This window comes from Peromyscus leucopus, chromosome 18 (genome assembly GCF_004664715.2).
Source record: "Peromyscus leucopus breed LL Stock chromosome 18, UCI_PerLeu_2.1, whole genome shotgun sequence".
NCBI lineage: Eukaryota > Metazoa > Chordata > Mammalia > Rodentia > Cricetidae > Peromyscus > Peromyscus leucopus.
Window position 1 is genome coordinate 35,716,595 of NC_051078.1, and position 17,553 is coordinate 35,734,147.

Below are 17,553 nucleotides of genomic sequence, written 5' to 3' on the forward strand. Positions count from 1 at the left end.
GAAAAGTCTGCTCCAGAACATTAAGGAGAGAAGTACAAGTCACTGGTGAAATGGGTTTGAGATCCTTGATCCTCAAGCAGGACAGGGAACCTCAATTTCTCCTTAATGGCCTTTGTTCGTATGGTCTAACAAAATCGTTCTGTGGAAGTGTCAGGGCCTCCCTATCTTTTGAGACTGTGCCATTCACTCTTCTGTAGCGGTTGATATGCCTGGCCAAACTTTATTTGCTGAAACATGTAGCTCTTTACTAGCACTCATCATTTCCTACAGCTTCTTCTGGGCTGACCATTCCTTTGCGGTCTCCTTGACAGCATCCCACGCGCCCATCCACATACAGAAAGCGTGAGAACCCCAGCATCCTCCTGGTTTTTCTTTGCACCTTGGGCACTGAGCTCTCGAGTCTTCCGCCACACTTAGGGCCAGTGTCGCTAGCATCCCTATCTCTAGACCCACCTTTCTCACGGACTCCTGGGTGTCTGTCTGTCTGCTTAGGATGTAGGAAGCTTATCTTCCACTCTACCTCGCCCAAAGTCTTCTTGGCCCTACAGCGTTCCTTATCTCAGTGAGAGCTACCACTCTCCACCCAGGAAACTGGCCAGAAACCTGGATGGCATGCTTCTCCCCATTTCAAGGTCAAGGACTATTACATTCTCTTAACTATACTTCAGGAATATTTCTGTCCTCCAGCCTCTTCTCTCTGGTCCCCCGTTATAAGGCTTATATTATATTATTATATTGCTTCCAATTTCATCAATACTGTTACCAGCAGTTACTTACCACTTTTCGGTTACCCCAGCCTCTACCACCTCTGTTCTCTTTAGAACACAGACCATTAGACCTAAAGATCTTATTGCTGGTTAAGGTTTTAAGAGTTGATGTTGTATTGCCTTTGAGATCCACCTGGCTCTGCCTCCAGAGTGCTGGGATTAAAGGTGTGTGCCTTTGCCACCACTGCCTGGCTTACACGTGTAGATTTTTATGTTGCTGTATTTTGTATACTTATCTATGTTCTGTGTGCCACTAGATTTTTTTTTTCCTGATGTGTTTGGTCTACTTACTTTTATTATTGCTAATTCTTAACCAGAGAAAGAAATTTGAAATCTAGACATACATTTGGGGGAGGGGGGATGAAAGAGTAGTTTTCAGGAAGATTGGAGAAGGATTGCCTGAACCTTTGAGATAAATAATGTGCTTCTGGTTTTTTGTTTTTGGTGTTTTGAGACTGGGTTTCTCTGTGTAGGCCTGGCTGTCCCAAACTCCTTCTGTAGACCAGGTTGGCCTTGAACTCAGAGATCTGCCTGCCGCTGACCCCGGAGTGCTGGGATTAAAGGCAAAGGCATGCACCACAGCCTGCCCAGTTATGCTTCTGTCTTTAGTGCTGGGGATTAATGCAGGGCTTTTAGCATGCCAACATGTACCCTACCATTGAACTACACACACTCCCAGATCCCATTTTTTTGTAACTGTGTTTAGGCCTGTATAAAGTAAAAGCACTAGCAAGGACAACCTTAGCACTATTTTGACATCAATGAAGCTTGATACCTAGTTTAAAACTAATGGAAACACCAGAACTCTCTAGGTGGACAAAGATCCCTAGACAGTAGAACTCCATAGTTCATCAAAATAGCCACTCACCATCTCCTTAGGCAATGGTCTAAGTAAAAAAATTGCAATCTGAACATGGGGTTCTCTAATAAGATACTAGGGGTGAATGGGGATATGGGCAACATTCAAGTATACTCTGTTGAAGCATCTTTCATTAAAAAACTGTCCCAAACTAAGAAGTTGGAGTGTGTGTTTTGGAATCATTGGAGAAGGCTGTGTTCCCATTGGTCAGAACTTGTACTTGTCATGAGTTAGAAAAGGAGAAAAGCGTGAGAAAATCTTATCTTGTTTTGAAATCCGGTCTCCAGGCGTTGGTGGCGCACGCCTTTAATCCCAGCACTGGGGAGGCAGAGGCAGGCGGATCTCTGTGAGTTTAAGGCAGCCTGGGCTACAGAGTGAGTTCCAGGACAGGTTCCAAAAGTACACAGAGAAACCCCTGTCTCTAAAAACAAAAAAACAAAAATAAATAAATTGGGTCTCTCTATACAATCCTGGAACTCACTATGAAGACCAGCTTGGCCTGGAGCTCACAGGGATTCTCCTGCGTCTGCCTTTTGAGTGCTGGGATTAAAGGGATTATCGCCCCCAAGAGAGGATCCTATCTTGAATCTTGCGAGGTTGGGAGTACAGTACAAGAAAGGCGGAATCCCGGCTGCCAAGATTACCCCAAGCTTCTCGACAGCGTCTTCGTAAACTGTGACAGCGGATTTAACGCGGTCTTTGAGTCATCAGATGTAACGCAGTCATCAGGGATGTGTATAATAAACATACACATTTTTTTTTTTACCTCCCCCCGCCCTCTCATCGCTTCCTGTAGGACTTTGAAAAACCGGGGACCTTAAATTCCTCGCGCTCGGGAGCAGCTCGGGCGCGCCCCGCGGCGGAGGTCCTCGGCCAGGCCCGGGAGATGCGCACGGAGGAGGACGCCCTGGGTGTCAGGTCGGGGGCGGGGCTGAGCCGGGCCGGACTGAGCCGAGCCGGACGAGGGGGCGGGGCTGAGCCGGGCCGGACTGAGCCGAGCCGGGCTGAGCCGGGCCGGACTGAGCCGAGCCGGACGAGGGGGCGGGGCTGAGCCGGGCCGGACTGAGCCGAGCCGGACGAGGGGGCGGGGCTGAAGCCGAGCCGGACTGAGCCGAGCCGGGCTGAACCGGGCCGGACTGAGCCGAGCCGGACGAGGGGGCGGGGCTGAGCCGAACGAGGGGGCGGGGCTGAGCCGGGCCGGACGAGGGGGCGGGGCTGAGCCGAGCCGGACGAGGGGGCGGGGCTCCGGCCGCGTGCGGGCCGAGTCCTCCGCCGTCCCAGCATTCCCCGCGCCGCGGACCATCGAGAGCGGCTTCCGGCGTCGCTGGTGGAGGTGGGTGAAGAAGGAGCGGGTCCTCAGCCTCCCGCTCCCGCTCGCTCGCTCCCTCTCTCTCTCGGGCAACATGGCGGGCGTGGAGGAGGAGGAGGCAGCGTCCTTCGGGAGCCACCTGAACGGCGACCTCGACCCAGACGACCGGGAAGAGGGGACCTCCAGCACGGCCGAGGAGGCCGCCAAGAAGAAAAGACGGAAGAAGAAGAAGGGCAAAGGGGCCGTGTCAGGTAAGGGAGTCATGTTTTCGCCCGGCCCTGCCAGGAATGGCCGAGCGGAGCGACTTGGCTCGGGCCCGGCCCGGGTGACCCCGGGGCCGGGAGCCCGGAGCCCGGGAACCCTGGGCCCTGGTTAAATCGCCAGGCCTTGGCGGAGTGGCGTGGCCGGCTTCCTCCCGTGCCGCGGCGGCTCGGGGATGGGGATGGGGGGCGGGGAGAGGAGGAGGAGGAGGAGGCGAGTTGCCTCCGCTCCCCGAGTGGGTAGCGCTTGGGGTCACGGAGCGCGAACTCAGCTCCCACGCAGTCCGTATCACGGACCTGAAACGTGCACGGGGTTCGGCTCCACCATCTTCCCACGCGGTTGGGGCGCCGCCTCGAAAGAAAAAAAAAAGCCCCGTCTGGACCGTGGTCCGCGGCCTGCTACGGACACCTAGTTTCGTCGAGGCTGGGGCCGGGGTGGGCGAGCACACATTGCCGGGACTGGACGCCCTCCGCACGCTCTCGTCCTCATTTGCACCGGGGCCTTTAGACGATGGACTTGCAGATTTGGGGTGTGTGTCTGTGAGTGTGTTGTGTCTTTACGGGCCAACTCGTGGCACTGACAGTTGGCGGGGGTGGAGTTTTCACGTGCTTCATCTCACAGCGGGGTCCAGCGGTAGGGTTTGGGGGCATTTTGATGCAACTTGCCTGCCGCGTAGACCGAGGATTCGGTGGTATGGTTGGGTTTCCTCAACCGGCGATAACCTAAAACCCGGGCAAGGCGAGGAAAACAAGCGGCACGTTTACAGCTGGACCATGTTAACTAGGAACGTGTTTGATCTTGAGAAGTTTTTGTTGCACAAGCGCCTTCGTTTCAGTACAGAATTGTTTTCACCTGCTCGCATTTAAGATTCCTCAGATAAGGAATGAGAGGGAAAAAATGGGGTTTGAATTAAGGAAAGTTGGAAAGGACTTAGCACATTTCAGAAATTGGGTGGATGGATGGGAGTGATAGTGTAAGAGTTGTACCCTTGGTTTTTAGGGTTTGTTTGTTTTTTTGAGGCAGGGTTTCTCAGTGTGTGTAGCCTTGGCTGTCGTGGAACTCGCTCTGTAGACCAGGCTGGCCTTGAACTCACAACCTGCCTCTGCCTCTGGAGTGCTGGGATTAAAGGCGTGGGCCACCACTGCCCGGCGGTTTTCAGCTTTTTGAGAGGGTTTCACTATGTAGCCCTGGCTCTTCTGGAACTCCACCCCAACACCAGTGGACAGGGCTGGCCCCCAATTCACAGAGATCCTCCTGCCTGTTCCTAATACTTTTGTTTTTTTCGAGACAGGATTAGGGTTTCTCTGTGTAGCTTTGCACCTTTCCTGGATCTCGCTCTGTAGACCAGGCTGGCCTCGAACTCACAGAGATCCTACTAGCTCTGCCTCCCGAGTGCTGGGATCAAAGGCTTGCGCCACCACCGCCCGGCTTACTAATATTTTTTAATAGTTGTCTCTCTCAATGGACATATTGCTACTGCAGCCGGATTGTAATTACTTCAGGCCTGCTTAGATGTTTAAGAACTTGTATTTTAGTAATGGGCTGTCTTTTCCTATTTATTTTGATTTTTGCCCAGTTGATGTGTAATAAATCCTCTTCCTGAGGCCTTCAGCATAATTGCCTATTTTAAATATCTATTTAGTAATTAAAATACTTATTGCCATCTAATTCTTAAATATCCTTTAAGGTTAAATTGCATAGGAATAGGGACCAACTTACATTTCCATGTATCCTGTAGGTGCTGTCATGTGTAATGGAGAATTTTCTAGGGTGAATTGCGTGGACAGCACTACTTAGGTGTGGAAGGTCGTGTTTAACAGTTTATAGTAATAGCGTTTCAGTTTGTGTCCTGCGCCACTTATTGTGAAGGGACTTATGAACTGTGCGGGATCGTTAGAGTATGTCCAGCTGTGGTAAGTCCTTTGTTACATTTGTCCTGTTTTGTTTGAACAGCAGTGCAACAAGAACCTGAGAAAGAATCAGGAGCTTCCGTAGAGGAGGTAGCAGGACAGCTGGAAAGACAAGCCTTGGATGAGAAAGAGCGGGATGATGATGATGAAGGTAAGCGGTTCCTTTGGTCTTTAGTTAGCAGAGACAGAAAATGCAACATTCGTTATTCAGAGATCATTTCATGTGTCTGTTGGGTGCCTGCATGTCAGTGCCCCACGTTTGTGCTAGACCTTAAGAGGCCAGAGCAGTGTGTTGGATACCTGGAACTGGAGTTAGAGGCTGCCTGGTGTGTGTGCGGAGAAACCAAACCTGGGTCCTCTGTGAGAGCATAAGTGCTCTCTCCTCTGCGAGCCATTTCTCAGCCCTGAAAAGAGGACAGGAATTAGGAAAATATGCTATTTGACCACATAGTAATCGTCTGTAACATTTGACTTGTTAAAATTTAATTACTGCCACAGATAAAAAGGAAAGGGTATTATTTATTAGCAACCCCTTGGCTGTGTTGAGCACCTGCTCAATAGCAGGATTTTGACTTTCAGATGAGTACTTGGCAGAAGGCCAAGTGCTGCGTGAGTGTGATAAAATTAGAGGCTGCTGTTTCAATATTTACTGAACTGCTACTACGTGCTATCTATCTAGGATACTTTCATGTGCCTCTCTTTCTAATCTCACAAACCCAGCTGGGGTAGATAGATGCTGTGTGTGTGTGTGTGTGTGTGTGTGTGTGTGTGTGTGTGTGTGTGTGTGTGTGATGTGGCATAGCTAATATATGTAAAACGGTACCAAAGTTTGAAATCGAGCATCTTGTCCAAAGTCTGTCCCTTCTCTTGTCCATACCAAAATTGGTTTTCATCATTCTCAGATGTGCATACTGGAGTGTTTCTAAACTCAGGTGGATTTGGTTTATACTATAAGGTTTCTTAAGACAGAAATTGCTAGAATTCTAGTATTGAGGCTGCCAGTAAAACGGTGGAGGAGAGGAGATTAGGAAAACCTTCCCTATTTTGCGTCCTGTTTTGGCAGAGGGGTGAATGGGGCTTTCCCAGTCTCTGATTTTTGGTTGTCTGCTGCCAGCGTCAACTGCTCTACCTAAGGACTGTCAGTGATGCTTCAACTACACGCTGGATAAGGTAGTTTGAATAGTTGTTTTTACTTTAGAAAGATAGGTTCACTGTCTTCAAGAAGCCATTAGCTTTTCCTCTTCCTTAAGTGTACCTCTGTTCTATCTTGCTTCAAATTATAGATGTATTTTGAGCTTTGTACAAGAAAAGGATTTGCAGATTATAGGTAATACAGTGGGCTGCTGTGAGGAACCTCACATTGCATTCTTGAAGTGTGCCTTGTTTCATTTTACCTATAAAGTTGCCTGAATCTTGTTGACATTGAAAGGAGACTTTTGTATGTTAGATTGGTGGTAGTCTCCCAATTTGAGTTAATTTTGTTTCTAATTAATTGGCTACCAGTATCAATATTACTTGTATTTTTTTTAATTACCTTTAATTATTTTGTGCGTGCATGCATATCCATAATGCATGTATCAAGGTTCTAGTACAGCCTGAGGGAGTCATTTCTCCTTTCTACCATGGGCGTCCCTCGGGTCCAGCTCAGGTCATGAGGCGTGACAGAAAGTACCTTTGCCTACTAAGAATAAGGCAGACTCCTTTCCACCTGCCTCTGCTTCCCCAGAGTTGGTAATATAGGTACAGACACCATGGCTGGTCTCTGTGGTGTTCAGAATAAGCTTTGGAGGGGATGGAAAAAACAGATATTTCAGAAATACTCCTTTAAAGAAAAACTGGTTGCTGTGGTTGAGAAACAGAACATAGAGTTGAAAAGGCACTCTGACGTGCATGTTCAGTTCAGTGAAAATTAGGTTTGGAATGTGGAGGTGTGATTTTGGAGTAGCTGAATGAAAGGAACTCTTGTTGGAAGCATTTGGGACTTGATTAAATCCAAATTGAACTTGGTGTTGGTAGCTCTTGAAAGGCAGAGCCAGGTAGATCTCTTAAGGCCAGCCTGGTCTACCATAGCAAGTTCTACAGAGCTACATAGTAAGGCTCTGTCTCGAGAAAAGGAAAGAAAAACCCACTGAACAGTCCAAATGGAAAAGACCGTTTGTTTGAGTAGGGGTTACTTTGGGAAAGTTTTGAAGCCTGGTGCACAGTGCAAATGAGAAGATTCCTTGAGAGAGCCTGGGGAAAAACATAGGAAAGATGAGATCATTTTTAAGGCCACTTAGCAATTGGCTGTGTGTGTGGTAATGAATATTTAAACTGGCTGTAGTAGGGATGGAAGGAAGAGTTAAATGGAGCAGTAATAGGGACTTCGAGTCTGAGGAGCAGGGAGGTGGGCGTTAGTACACTCTAGGGGGTTGAGTTGGGTGCCAGGATATTGGTATTGCTGACTGAAATAGTCAAGTCAGGGATAGTCTCCTAGAGATTGAGGAAGGGTGATTGCAGGCAAGGAGGAAGATAATGAATTTCATTTCAGGTGTATTGAACTTGAAATTGTTGAATACCAGTGTGAGAAGTTGATCCTGTGGCCATCTGGCATTGTGCCAGAGGTAATTTATTAAATCATTTTTTCTTCTGTATGAGACAGATCTTGTGTGGGCCAGGCTGGCTTTGACCTCAAAATCTTCATGCCTCAGCCTCTTGAATGCTGGTGCAGCGTCAGGCTTGGCTTCATTCAGTACTTGCTTTTTATCCAGAGCATGTTTATTGGGAGGGTTCCCACTCGTGAATCGGGAGTTTTCAGTGCTGCTTCCTCCAGCAGGAGCATCTCTGTAAGCTTGGCTTTTCCCTCTGTAGACGGACAGGGCAGCAGAGTGCTCAGTGCACAAGACTCCCGTTTGTGCCTGGCTGCAGACTCTGGGTGGGAACTGGAGAGCAGCATCCTGGGCATCTCACACCCATGGAGTGGGAGCAGTGCTCTGCTCCAGCTTGCTGTGTTGTGTTGTTATGGTGCTTCCTCTTTTCCTCTAGATAGGAAATCCTTTCTTAGAGGCATGCTCTTAAAGGGAGGTCATCACAGCCAGAAAACATTCAATACATTTTAAGTTGGCTTAGAAACCAACAGGTTGTCCAAAATAATGTTTATTCTTTTAAGTATATAGATTGGTGGGTGTACAAACTGTGCAATTGTTTAACAACAAAAATATAAACGATGTAGTCTATATTTAGATTTAAAATACTGTGTGTGGAGGGGAGGTCAGAGGACACTTTGCAGGATAGGTAGATTCTCCTTTCTATCCTGTGGGTTTTGGGGGGTCGAATTCAAGTCCCTACCCACTTAGTCATCCAGCTGGCCTGTGGTCTGTTTTCATTATTACAGTTCTCACCTCCACAGAGCATTTGCCTGGTGCCCCTCAGTGTCTGGTTCCTTTGCTCCAGACCCTCACCCTTGGCATCTCTCATCTGTTTCCCCACACGGTATTGTCTTTCCTGGAATATCATGAATGCAATTATTCACACTCACTTTCTGTTGTTGCCTTTCATCACTTACTGTTGTGTGTATGGATGTGTATGGTATGGGTGTGGGTGGGGAGCCAGAGGATGACAGTGGGGTCTTCTCACTCTGCCTCGTTCCCTTGAGTCAGGGTCTCACTGAGCCTGAAGCCCACTCCCTTAGCTAGGCTTGCTGGAGCACCCCTGATTTGCCTGTCAATTCTACAGTGTTGGAGTTAGGGGCACATGCAGCTATGCCTAACTTAAATGGGTGCTGGGAATTTGAACTCAGGTCCTCACCCTTGTGCAGCAAGCTCTCTTAACTAATGGGACATAGCCCTAGTCCCTGCCTAATAGTTTTGACAGTCATCCACTTGTTTGTTCCTTTTTAGGAAGTATTAATGCATTTTTATTGCTAAGTGGTATTCGAGATTTTGCTTGTCTGTTTACTCATTGAAGACTGTTATTTTTTATCTATTGTGAATGTTTATCCAGTCATTTGTATACATGTCTTTGTGTAGATGTGATTTCATTTCTCTGGGTAAATACTTAGGAGTAGGATTCCTGGTCACATGCACATGTATCTATAATGTGAGATACTACTAGAAAGGCCCTTTGATGCTGTTTCCCTCTGGAAGCTGCCTCATTTGCACATAACACACAGTGCTATGCTGAGAAACTGTCAAACCAGGCATTGTGACATATGCCTTTAGGCAGTCAGGTCTCTGGGAATTCAAGGCCAGTCTGGGCTAGAGAGTGAGTTCCAGGACAGTCAGAGCAATATAGTGAAACCCTGTCTCGAAAGAAAGAAAGAGACAGACAAACTTTTCCCTAAGTGTGTCATTCATGTTAACAGTGAGTATCTATTGTTAGTATTCTTGTAAGAAATTGATAACAGCCAGCTTTTAAATTACAGCCTCTGTAATAAGTTGTATTGTTAGTCCCTGTAGTTTGCAGTTCCACGGTGATGGGATCTTACTGCTTTGCGTGTATCATTTTGAAGTGCGTGTGATAGTCTTTGCTTCCTGGTTTATTTAGCTGTCACTGAGCTGTAATTGTTCTTTGTATGTTCTGGATGTATGTTTTACAGTATTTTCTCCTTTGTGGTGACTACTCCACTTTGCTGATTACGGTATCGTTTGCAGTACAAACAAGTTTAATTTTGATGACATTCAATTTATGTCCTCGTATAGGTGCTATGGTACTTTTTGTGTCCTCTCCATAAATTGTCACTGTCTTTGAGGCCATGAAAGGTTCTTTTTAAAAGGTTTTATACATTTTTAACTGCTATGTCTAAGTATGTTCTTCTATAATTTTTAAATAAAAACTTAATTAATTTTTCTGAGACAGGGTCTATTGTTAGCCCAGGCTGGCCTCAGGATGTGCTATGTTAGCTAAGGATGACCTAGAACTTGCCATCCTCCTGTCTGCATCTTCTCTGTACTTAACTAGGGTGCTCTGCTAACTGAGGTACACCCACTAACTAGCTCCTAAAGTTGTGTTTTTATGTCTAGACATCAGTTGTCAGTTCAACGAATAACAACTGAGTTGGTATATAGTATTAGGATGAAATAGTCTTTGTCTACTAGGAGTATCTTGGATTGATAGCAAGGAAAAACAACTTTTGAAAATGTAAATTTCAGTCTGTTAAAATAGTTAGAACCATAAGCATATATCAGTATTCAGATCTGGCTCTGGTGGCATCCTGTTACCAGCTACCTTGTGGCTATTATTTTGTACTGATCACATGTGAAACATTGAGTTAAGGAGGCACTTAGCTTCCAAGGGATGCTAGAAGATCAAAGAAAGACCTTTTTATTCAAAGGAGGATGGTTTTAATATCCCACTTAAAGTTTAAGAAGTCGCTGTAGAAAGAAGTTAAATAACTTCCAAGTTCACACAGCTGGGAAGATTTTTGATTATCTTTAAAATTGCTTGTGCATCTTGAAGTCTTTGCCTTAGGTTCATGTCTGAAGTGGGATACTAGACATGGGGTGTTTCCCAGAGCAAAAACTATCTTGCAAGGCTGGAGAGGTGACTCAGCGGTTAAGAGCACTGACTGCTCTTCCAGAAGACCCGGGTTCAATTCCCAGCATCCACAACAGTCACAACAGTCTGTGACTCTAGTTCTAGGGGGTCCCACACCCTCACACAGACATACGTGAAGGCGAAAATACCAGTGTATATAAAAACAAAAACTATCTTGCTTACTTCTCCTGTGCGTGTTGCTTGGCACCTAACTAACACACTGTTAATGGAATGATGGATGTTACATGTGATGCATTGAAGGACATCGAAAGCTGTATATTCTAAAATATTTTCATATTGGGCATTTCAACCAATATTAGTGTGTTTACCATACTCTGTGTAATGGTAATGTAATTGAACATAAATTATAAACCTCCCTTTCAAGCTGCTGCTTTCGATACACTGAAAGCATTTTTAGTAGCTGTAATTACCACATTCTTGTCACTGTACTAGTTTAACAACACATGTCTAATTGATCTTTTTCAAAGCCCACAGATAAGGAATCATCATAAGCCATTGATTATGACGTGTGTGTGTGTGTGTGTGTGTGTGTGTGTGTGTGTGTGTGTGTGAGAGACTAATTAGATGATTGTAGAGTGATAATAAAAAAATTTTAGGGATTCTGTTACTAATCCAGGACTTAAAGGGACATGCTCCAAAAAGAAAACTGGTTATTTAATTTAAAAAGGAATTTTGTGTATATGGGTGTTTTGCCTGCATGTATGTCTGTACACCATTTGTGTGCCTGGTGCCTGCCGAGTCCAGAAGAGGGCGTCAAGCAACAGATGCCCTGAAACTGGGAATTGAACCCAGGTCCTCTGGAAGAGAAGCCAGTGCTCTTAACCACTGAGCCTCCTCTCTAGCCCTATGACCTTGTTTGTAGGTATAGATATCTGAAATTGCTGATGAAGTCGTATCATTAGATGGAACATTTAATATATCACATGGTGAGCAAATGGTAGACCATCAACATATAGTTGTCTGGAGGATATCTTGTTTATATCCCTATTTCATAGTACTGTGACTTGTGGACAGTCAGGTATTTTGTAACATAATTTATTTTTATTTTTATTTTTATTTTATGTTCATTGGTGTTTTGTCTGCATGTATGTCTGTGTGAGGGTGTCAGAAGCCCTGGAACTGGAGTTACAGACATGTGTGAACTGCCACATGGGTGCTGGGAATTGAAGCCAGGTCCTCTGGAAAAGTGGCCAGTGCTCTTAACTGATGAGCCATCTCTCTAGCCCGGTAACTTAGTTATTAAGTCTCATATTTGAGTGTTGTTATTTTTTGTTTGTTGATTTGTTTTTTTTTTGCTATTGTAACCCAGTTGGCCATAAACACACAAACATTCTACCTCAGCCTTCCAAGTGCTGACATTACTGGCATGAACTATCTATCTAGCCTTTTTGAGACTCTGAAACCTGTGAACCTACAGGATGTATATATGCATATTGATTTTTGCATACAATTTGACCCAAAACTCTTTCTTCCATAACTATTCAAAAATAGGCATTATAAAACGTATCCCATTATCCCTCACTATGTAAGAATCAAGCTTACATTTATTCTGGTTTGCCTACATCATTTACCATTCAGGACTGTTCAAACAAGTATATTCAGTAGAGCTCTGACTGGCCTGGTACAGAGATACACCTGCTTCCTGAGTGCTGGGGGATTAAAGGCTTGTCTTAAATTGATACAGTATTCTTAAAAATATTTTCATTCTGGCTGGAGAGGTGGTTTTGCAGAGCATCAGAATTTGTTTCCTAGGATCCATGTTGGGTTGCTCACAACTGATTATGTATCTCCAGACCCAGGGGATCTGACCTCCATGAGTACTGAGCATGGATGTGGCATACATACATACATTTAATTTAGAAAATATGTATTTTATTCAACAATTAGAGTAGCTGTTAGTCAAAGTAAAAGGTGCTAGCTCTTAATGTCATCACATCTGATGCTTCTAGAAACATGGAAACAAACTTGTAAGATTGTTGAATAGCATCAGTGTTGTTCAGAGGCATTGTGTGCCCACACACTGGCTCTTATGCCTGCTTCCTTTCTCTGCAGTTTAAATAATGTTTGAATTTCTTTCTCAGATGGAGATGGAGACGGAGATGGAGCCGCTGGGAAGAAGAAGAAAAAGAAGAAGAAGAAGAGAGGACGTTAGTGTCTAGCATTGTGTTGGATGAGCAGTGACTGTTAGCCAGCGGGTTGGGCAGAGCTAGAATCTGCTAGAACATAGTGCCTGTCAGTGAAATAGACACGTTTGAATCAGTGAAACTAATCATTTTGATTTAACAGTCTTGTTGACATTTTTTAGCTGTTATCCTCAGGAATGTTAGTATGATATTTGCCTTTAATGATGAGTTCTTAAAATTCATATAATTTTAAATGTACATACCTTATAGAATTAAGTAATTCTGCAAAGAATGGCAGAAGCAGTGCCACTATAGGGCAACAGGAAGAACATAGTTTTTGACTATCTACTAGCTTTGAAATGACTAGATTTTGGATAAATCGTTAATGAGAAGTTCTGTAAATTAAAGTGTGAATGTGGTGAGGTTTTAGTAATAACTTGCGTATTGTACGGTTTCAAATATGTTTCTGCTACACTGTTTTTATAGATAGTATAACTGAATATTTGTATCTCACAGCAAAAGTTCAGACAGACCCTCCCTCAGTTCCAATATGTGACCTGTATCCTAATGGTGTATTTCCCAAAGGACAAGAGTGTGAATACCCACCCACCCAAGATGGGTAAGAATCCTAACTACCTTCCCTTTGCCTCTGACTCCTGTAGCTCAGCAGTAAAGCCAATTTAGCTTTTCTCGGAAATTTACTCCACAATTTCATCAAAAGTTTGTGACTTACTGCAAAGAAAATACAGTAGAAGCTTCCTTATCCAAAATAATTAGGACCAGTAGCAGGTTGGTTAATCAGGAAAACATGTTCGGGTGGGTGTTAAAAATCTAAGTTTTTACAGATACGGTAAGTGACTTGTTTTTCCCCTCTTCATCTTTCTGCATGGATCCGTATTAGATTGCAGTTTTCTCCTCCATAAACTGTTCATGATGCTTTACCTATTAATTCATTCTGGATTTCTGGGAAGATTAGCAAAATGAGATGAGCTGAGAGTTGGTGTGTACTGTGTGCAACATTTTCCCTGAAAACATTTACAGTTCTTGTCAGGGTCGGGTGTGTGTGGTGTGTGTCTGTGTGTCTCACTGAACCTAGAACTTGCTGTTTTGGCTATTGTGGGGACCAGTGATCTTCTAGGGTTGCCTGTTGGCTGCCTGCAGCGCTGGATTTAGAGGCACATACCATTGCACAGGGGTTGTTTTCGTGGGTGTTGGGATCGATCTGAACCCAGGTCCTCAAACTTGACTTAGCATTTTACCCACTGAACTATCTTTCTAGCTCCCACGCTTTTTCCTTTTTAAATTAAAAAAGAAAAACTGTGTGTGTGTGTGTGTGTGTGTGTCTGTCTGTCTGTCTGTCTGTCTGTCTGTCTGTCTGTCTCCTGTCATATTTGTATGGTTCGAGAGATAGAACTTAAGTTGTTAGGCCCCCATGATGAGTTCTTTTCCTGCTTTGCCATCCTGCTTGTTCACAACAGTTATCTGTACTTAATTTGACAAAAAAGAAAACAACTTTTTCAAAGATATATTTATTTTATTTTCTGTGTATGAGTGTTTTGCTTGCTTGTATGTGTATGTACCACATACATGGTGGTGCCTGGAAAGTCAGAAGAGGGCTTTGGGTCCCCTGAAACCTGAATTAGAGATGGATGTGGGCCTCCGTGTGGGTGCTGGGGACTGAACCTAAGTCCTCTGCAAGAGCAGCAAGTGCTCTTATCCGCTGAGTCCTCTCTGTAGCCCCAGCAGAAACTTTTTTTAATGACTTGTCTTTAATTGAGACTTTTCAGAGCAGTTGATGGAAACAGTTCATTTTATGTATGGGACATAGTAAGTTACATGACTACTTTAACATAGATGACTCAGCAAGCAGGCTTGGGAGCAAGCTCAGTTGAGATGTGAAGTGTTCTGTGAGGGTGTGCCATGTGGTCCGCAGAAGCTCGTAGGGGAATTCTTTACATGGCTGTGGCATTTGAGTCTCACTGGAACACTTGGATTGGCCTTGCGACCCAGGCAGGTGACTTAGGCCTGTGCCTTCACTCCTCTTCCACAAAGTGGACCCTGCCGAGGACTGCTCTGATGGACGTGTGGACGCAAGTGCCTAAACAGCAGCAGGGGCAGCCTCAGCACTAGGTGAGGAGTCCTCCGTCCAGGATTCTCTGGTGTGTGCCCTGAGGGAGAGCAGGCCTTGCTGACTGCAGTCCCGGGAGCGCTGGCTACGGAGGCTTCTGCTGTGGCACTGTTTGATTCCCTGTTCCCGGACAGGAATGGTGTCGGAATCACAGAGATGCCTTTCTTTTGAATTCATCTGTCACCACCCCTACCTTAACAGGTCATAAATACATGGAATTCACATTAATTACATGAACTCTAGTATGTATGATGTGATTACATTTGTGTTCAAGTATAATCTTTTAATTATTTTTTGTTTTGCTTGTCCCTCTTCTTTCCAGACCCAATGTAACCACCTAGCAGGTAGCCTTCCATATTTTTCTATGCTCATGTGTGTGTGCTTTTGTGTGTATATAGATAGGGGAGATTTTGGTCGTTTATAAAGATGGCATCAGAAGCATTCTTTTTCACCTTTGCTCATTCAGTACTGCCTCTTGGAAGTCTCTCCAAGTTAGAAGAATAGCTCTGTTATTCTTTTGAATGGCTTTGGTATTCTGTGGTATAAGTGTTATTTTTTTTCTCATTTTTCTAATTCATGAACATTTTTTACTTTGTCTCCTATTTTTTAAGAGTGCAATTCTAGAATTAAACAATATTTTAGTTTATAACATTTATACTCTTAGTGATTTTTGAACATCTTTTAGTTGTTGGCTTTTTTAATTTTTTGGTTTTGTAAGACTGTTTCTCCGTGTAGTTTTGGTGCCTGTCCGGGATCTCACTCTGTAGACCAGGCTGGCCTTGAACTCAGAGATCCACTTGTCTCTGCCTCCCTAGTGCTGGGATTAAAGGCAGGTACCAGGGCTTGAGTGTGGGGGTCAGTGAATAGATTCTGGGAATTGACTCTCTCCTTCCACTGTGTAGGTATTGGTGATTGAACTTGGGGCATTCCTAAGGTGTGGTGGCAAGCACCTTTACCCACTGAGCCATCCTGCTGGACCTATTTTTAAGATAGTAACTCACTTTGTAACTCCTGCCCCTCCTGCCCCTGCATCCTGAATGCTTGGATTAGAGGTGTGAACTCTTGTCCTGCCAGGCTGTGTTCAGACTAACTTCATACATCTACCACTGACCTATATACAAGTCTTTTTGTTTGTTTTTTTGTTTTTTGTTTTTTGAGACAGGGTTTCTCTGTGTAGCTTTGGAGTCTGTCCTGGAACTCACTCTGTAGCCCAGGCTGGCCTCGAACTCACAGAGATCTGCCTGCCTCTGACTGCTGGGATTAAAGGCGTACGCCGCCGCCGCACCGCCACCCCCACCCCCGGAACAAGTCCTTTTTAAAGATTTATTTATTTTTTACATGTATGAGCATTTTGCCAGCATGGAACTGGAGTTAAAACTTACATAAGATTTTCTATGATTCTGATTTCTGAAGTTTGTTATATTCCTCTTTCTAAATTTCACGAGCAATTTTGAGAGACAGCTGTTATTTTTACAGGCAGTTTATATTGCGTAGGAAATATTGACAAAATGAAGAAAGCAATGTTCTTGATTCTGCCAACAAGTAAAAGCCTCTCCAGGCATTCAGTGTTTCTTCTTCAAAAGCCTCTTGATAGGAATGTGCGTTATAAATACCTAGGGTGGTGCCCGTAAGATGGCGAGCCGGTAAAGGCACCTGTTGTAGTCAACAGAAGAGAAATAACTGGGAACTATACTGCATGACAGTCTAAACGAGTGGGCTCTGAGGAGTTATGATAAAGTCTCACTTAACCAGTACTGAGTAGGGTAACAGTTTTTTCCTTTATGCTTTACACGCACGCACGCACGCCGCGCACACACACGCGCACACACACGCACGCACACACACACACACGCGCACGCACACACACGCGCACGCACACGCACGCGCCTTCCACTGGACTATTTAAAGATAACTGCTAGGTATTTGACTTAATGATTTTGCACGGCATCTCATAAATGGAGTCTCTGAAAGCTCACCACTAGGGAGACTCAGTGACTCCCCACATTACACATGCACACTGTATGTTTAGAATCCTTACCCTTTCTGTTCTTCTCCATTTTACTCCTTTAACAAATCAGACTTGTAGAAAAGTCTCATATTCTTAAATCTCCCTGTTTTCCTGGTGGTAGGAAACATTTGTCTGTAAACTGTAAATAGGTGTAGATAAGTTTAGGTTATATTTTGGAGTAAACATTTCTGACAGGGCTATATCATAATCTTTTAGGCCACATCATACTCTATTATAGTAGGAGTATTATCAGGCTGACCTGTTAGTCTGCTGAGTGTGAGCACTTAATGTGATGACACTCAACACCCCCCCCATTAGTTGTGCGTGTGTGCATGTGCAAATGTAAGCAGGTGTGCAGGAGTGGAGACATAGGTCAACACCTGCTGTCTTCCCCTCTGACTCTCTGCCTTAGGAGCCCAGGTCTCTTTCTCACTGACTGGAGCTTGTCAGCCGGCCCCTTGGACTTCCTGTTTTCATTACTCTACCCCACTTGAGGGAACAGGTGCGTACCCCCACACTTGGCTTTAATGTGAGTGCTGGGGAGCCAAACTCGGGGCCTGATGCTTCCATAGTAAGCCCTTTACCCACTGAGCCATCTCTTCAGCTTAGCCCGCCCCTCCCTCCCTCCCTCCTCCCTCCCTCCCTCCCTTTCT

At 44.9% G+C, this 17,553-nt stretch overlaps 1 protein-coding gene across 1 annotated transcript in view; it reads left to right on the forward strand.

Moving 5' to 3' along the window:
• The first annotated feature begins 2,897 nt into the window (after nt 1-2,897).
• Metap2 (methionyl aminopeptidase 2) overlaps nt 2,898-17,553 on the forward strand; it is a 29,342-nt gene continuing 14,686 nt past the window's right edge. Inside the window, exons 1-4 of the mRNA XM_028880246.2 lie at nt 2,898-3,186; nt 5,150-5,257; nt 12,723-12,788; nt 13,281-13,383. Coding sequence (XP_028736079.1) covers nt 3,030-3,186; nt 5,150-5,257; nt 12,723-12,788; nt 13,281-13,383 — 434 coding nt within the window. The 5' untranslated portion in view covers nt 2,898-3,029. The remainder of the gene's footprint in view (nt 3,187-5,149; nt 5,258-12,722; nt 12,789-13,280; nt 13,384-17,553) is intronic.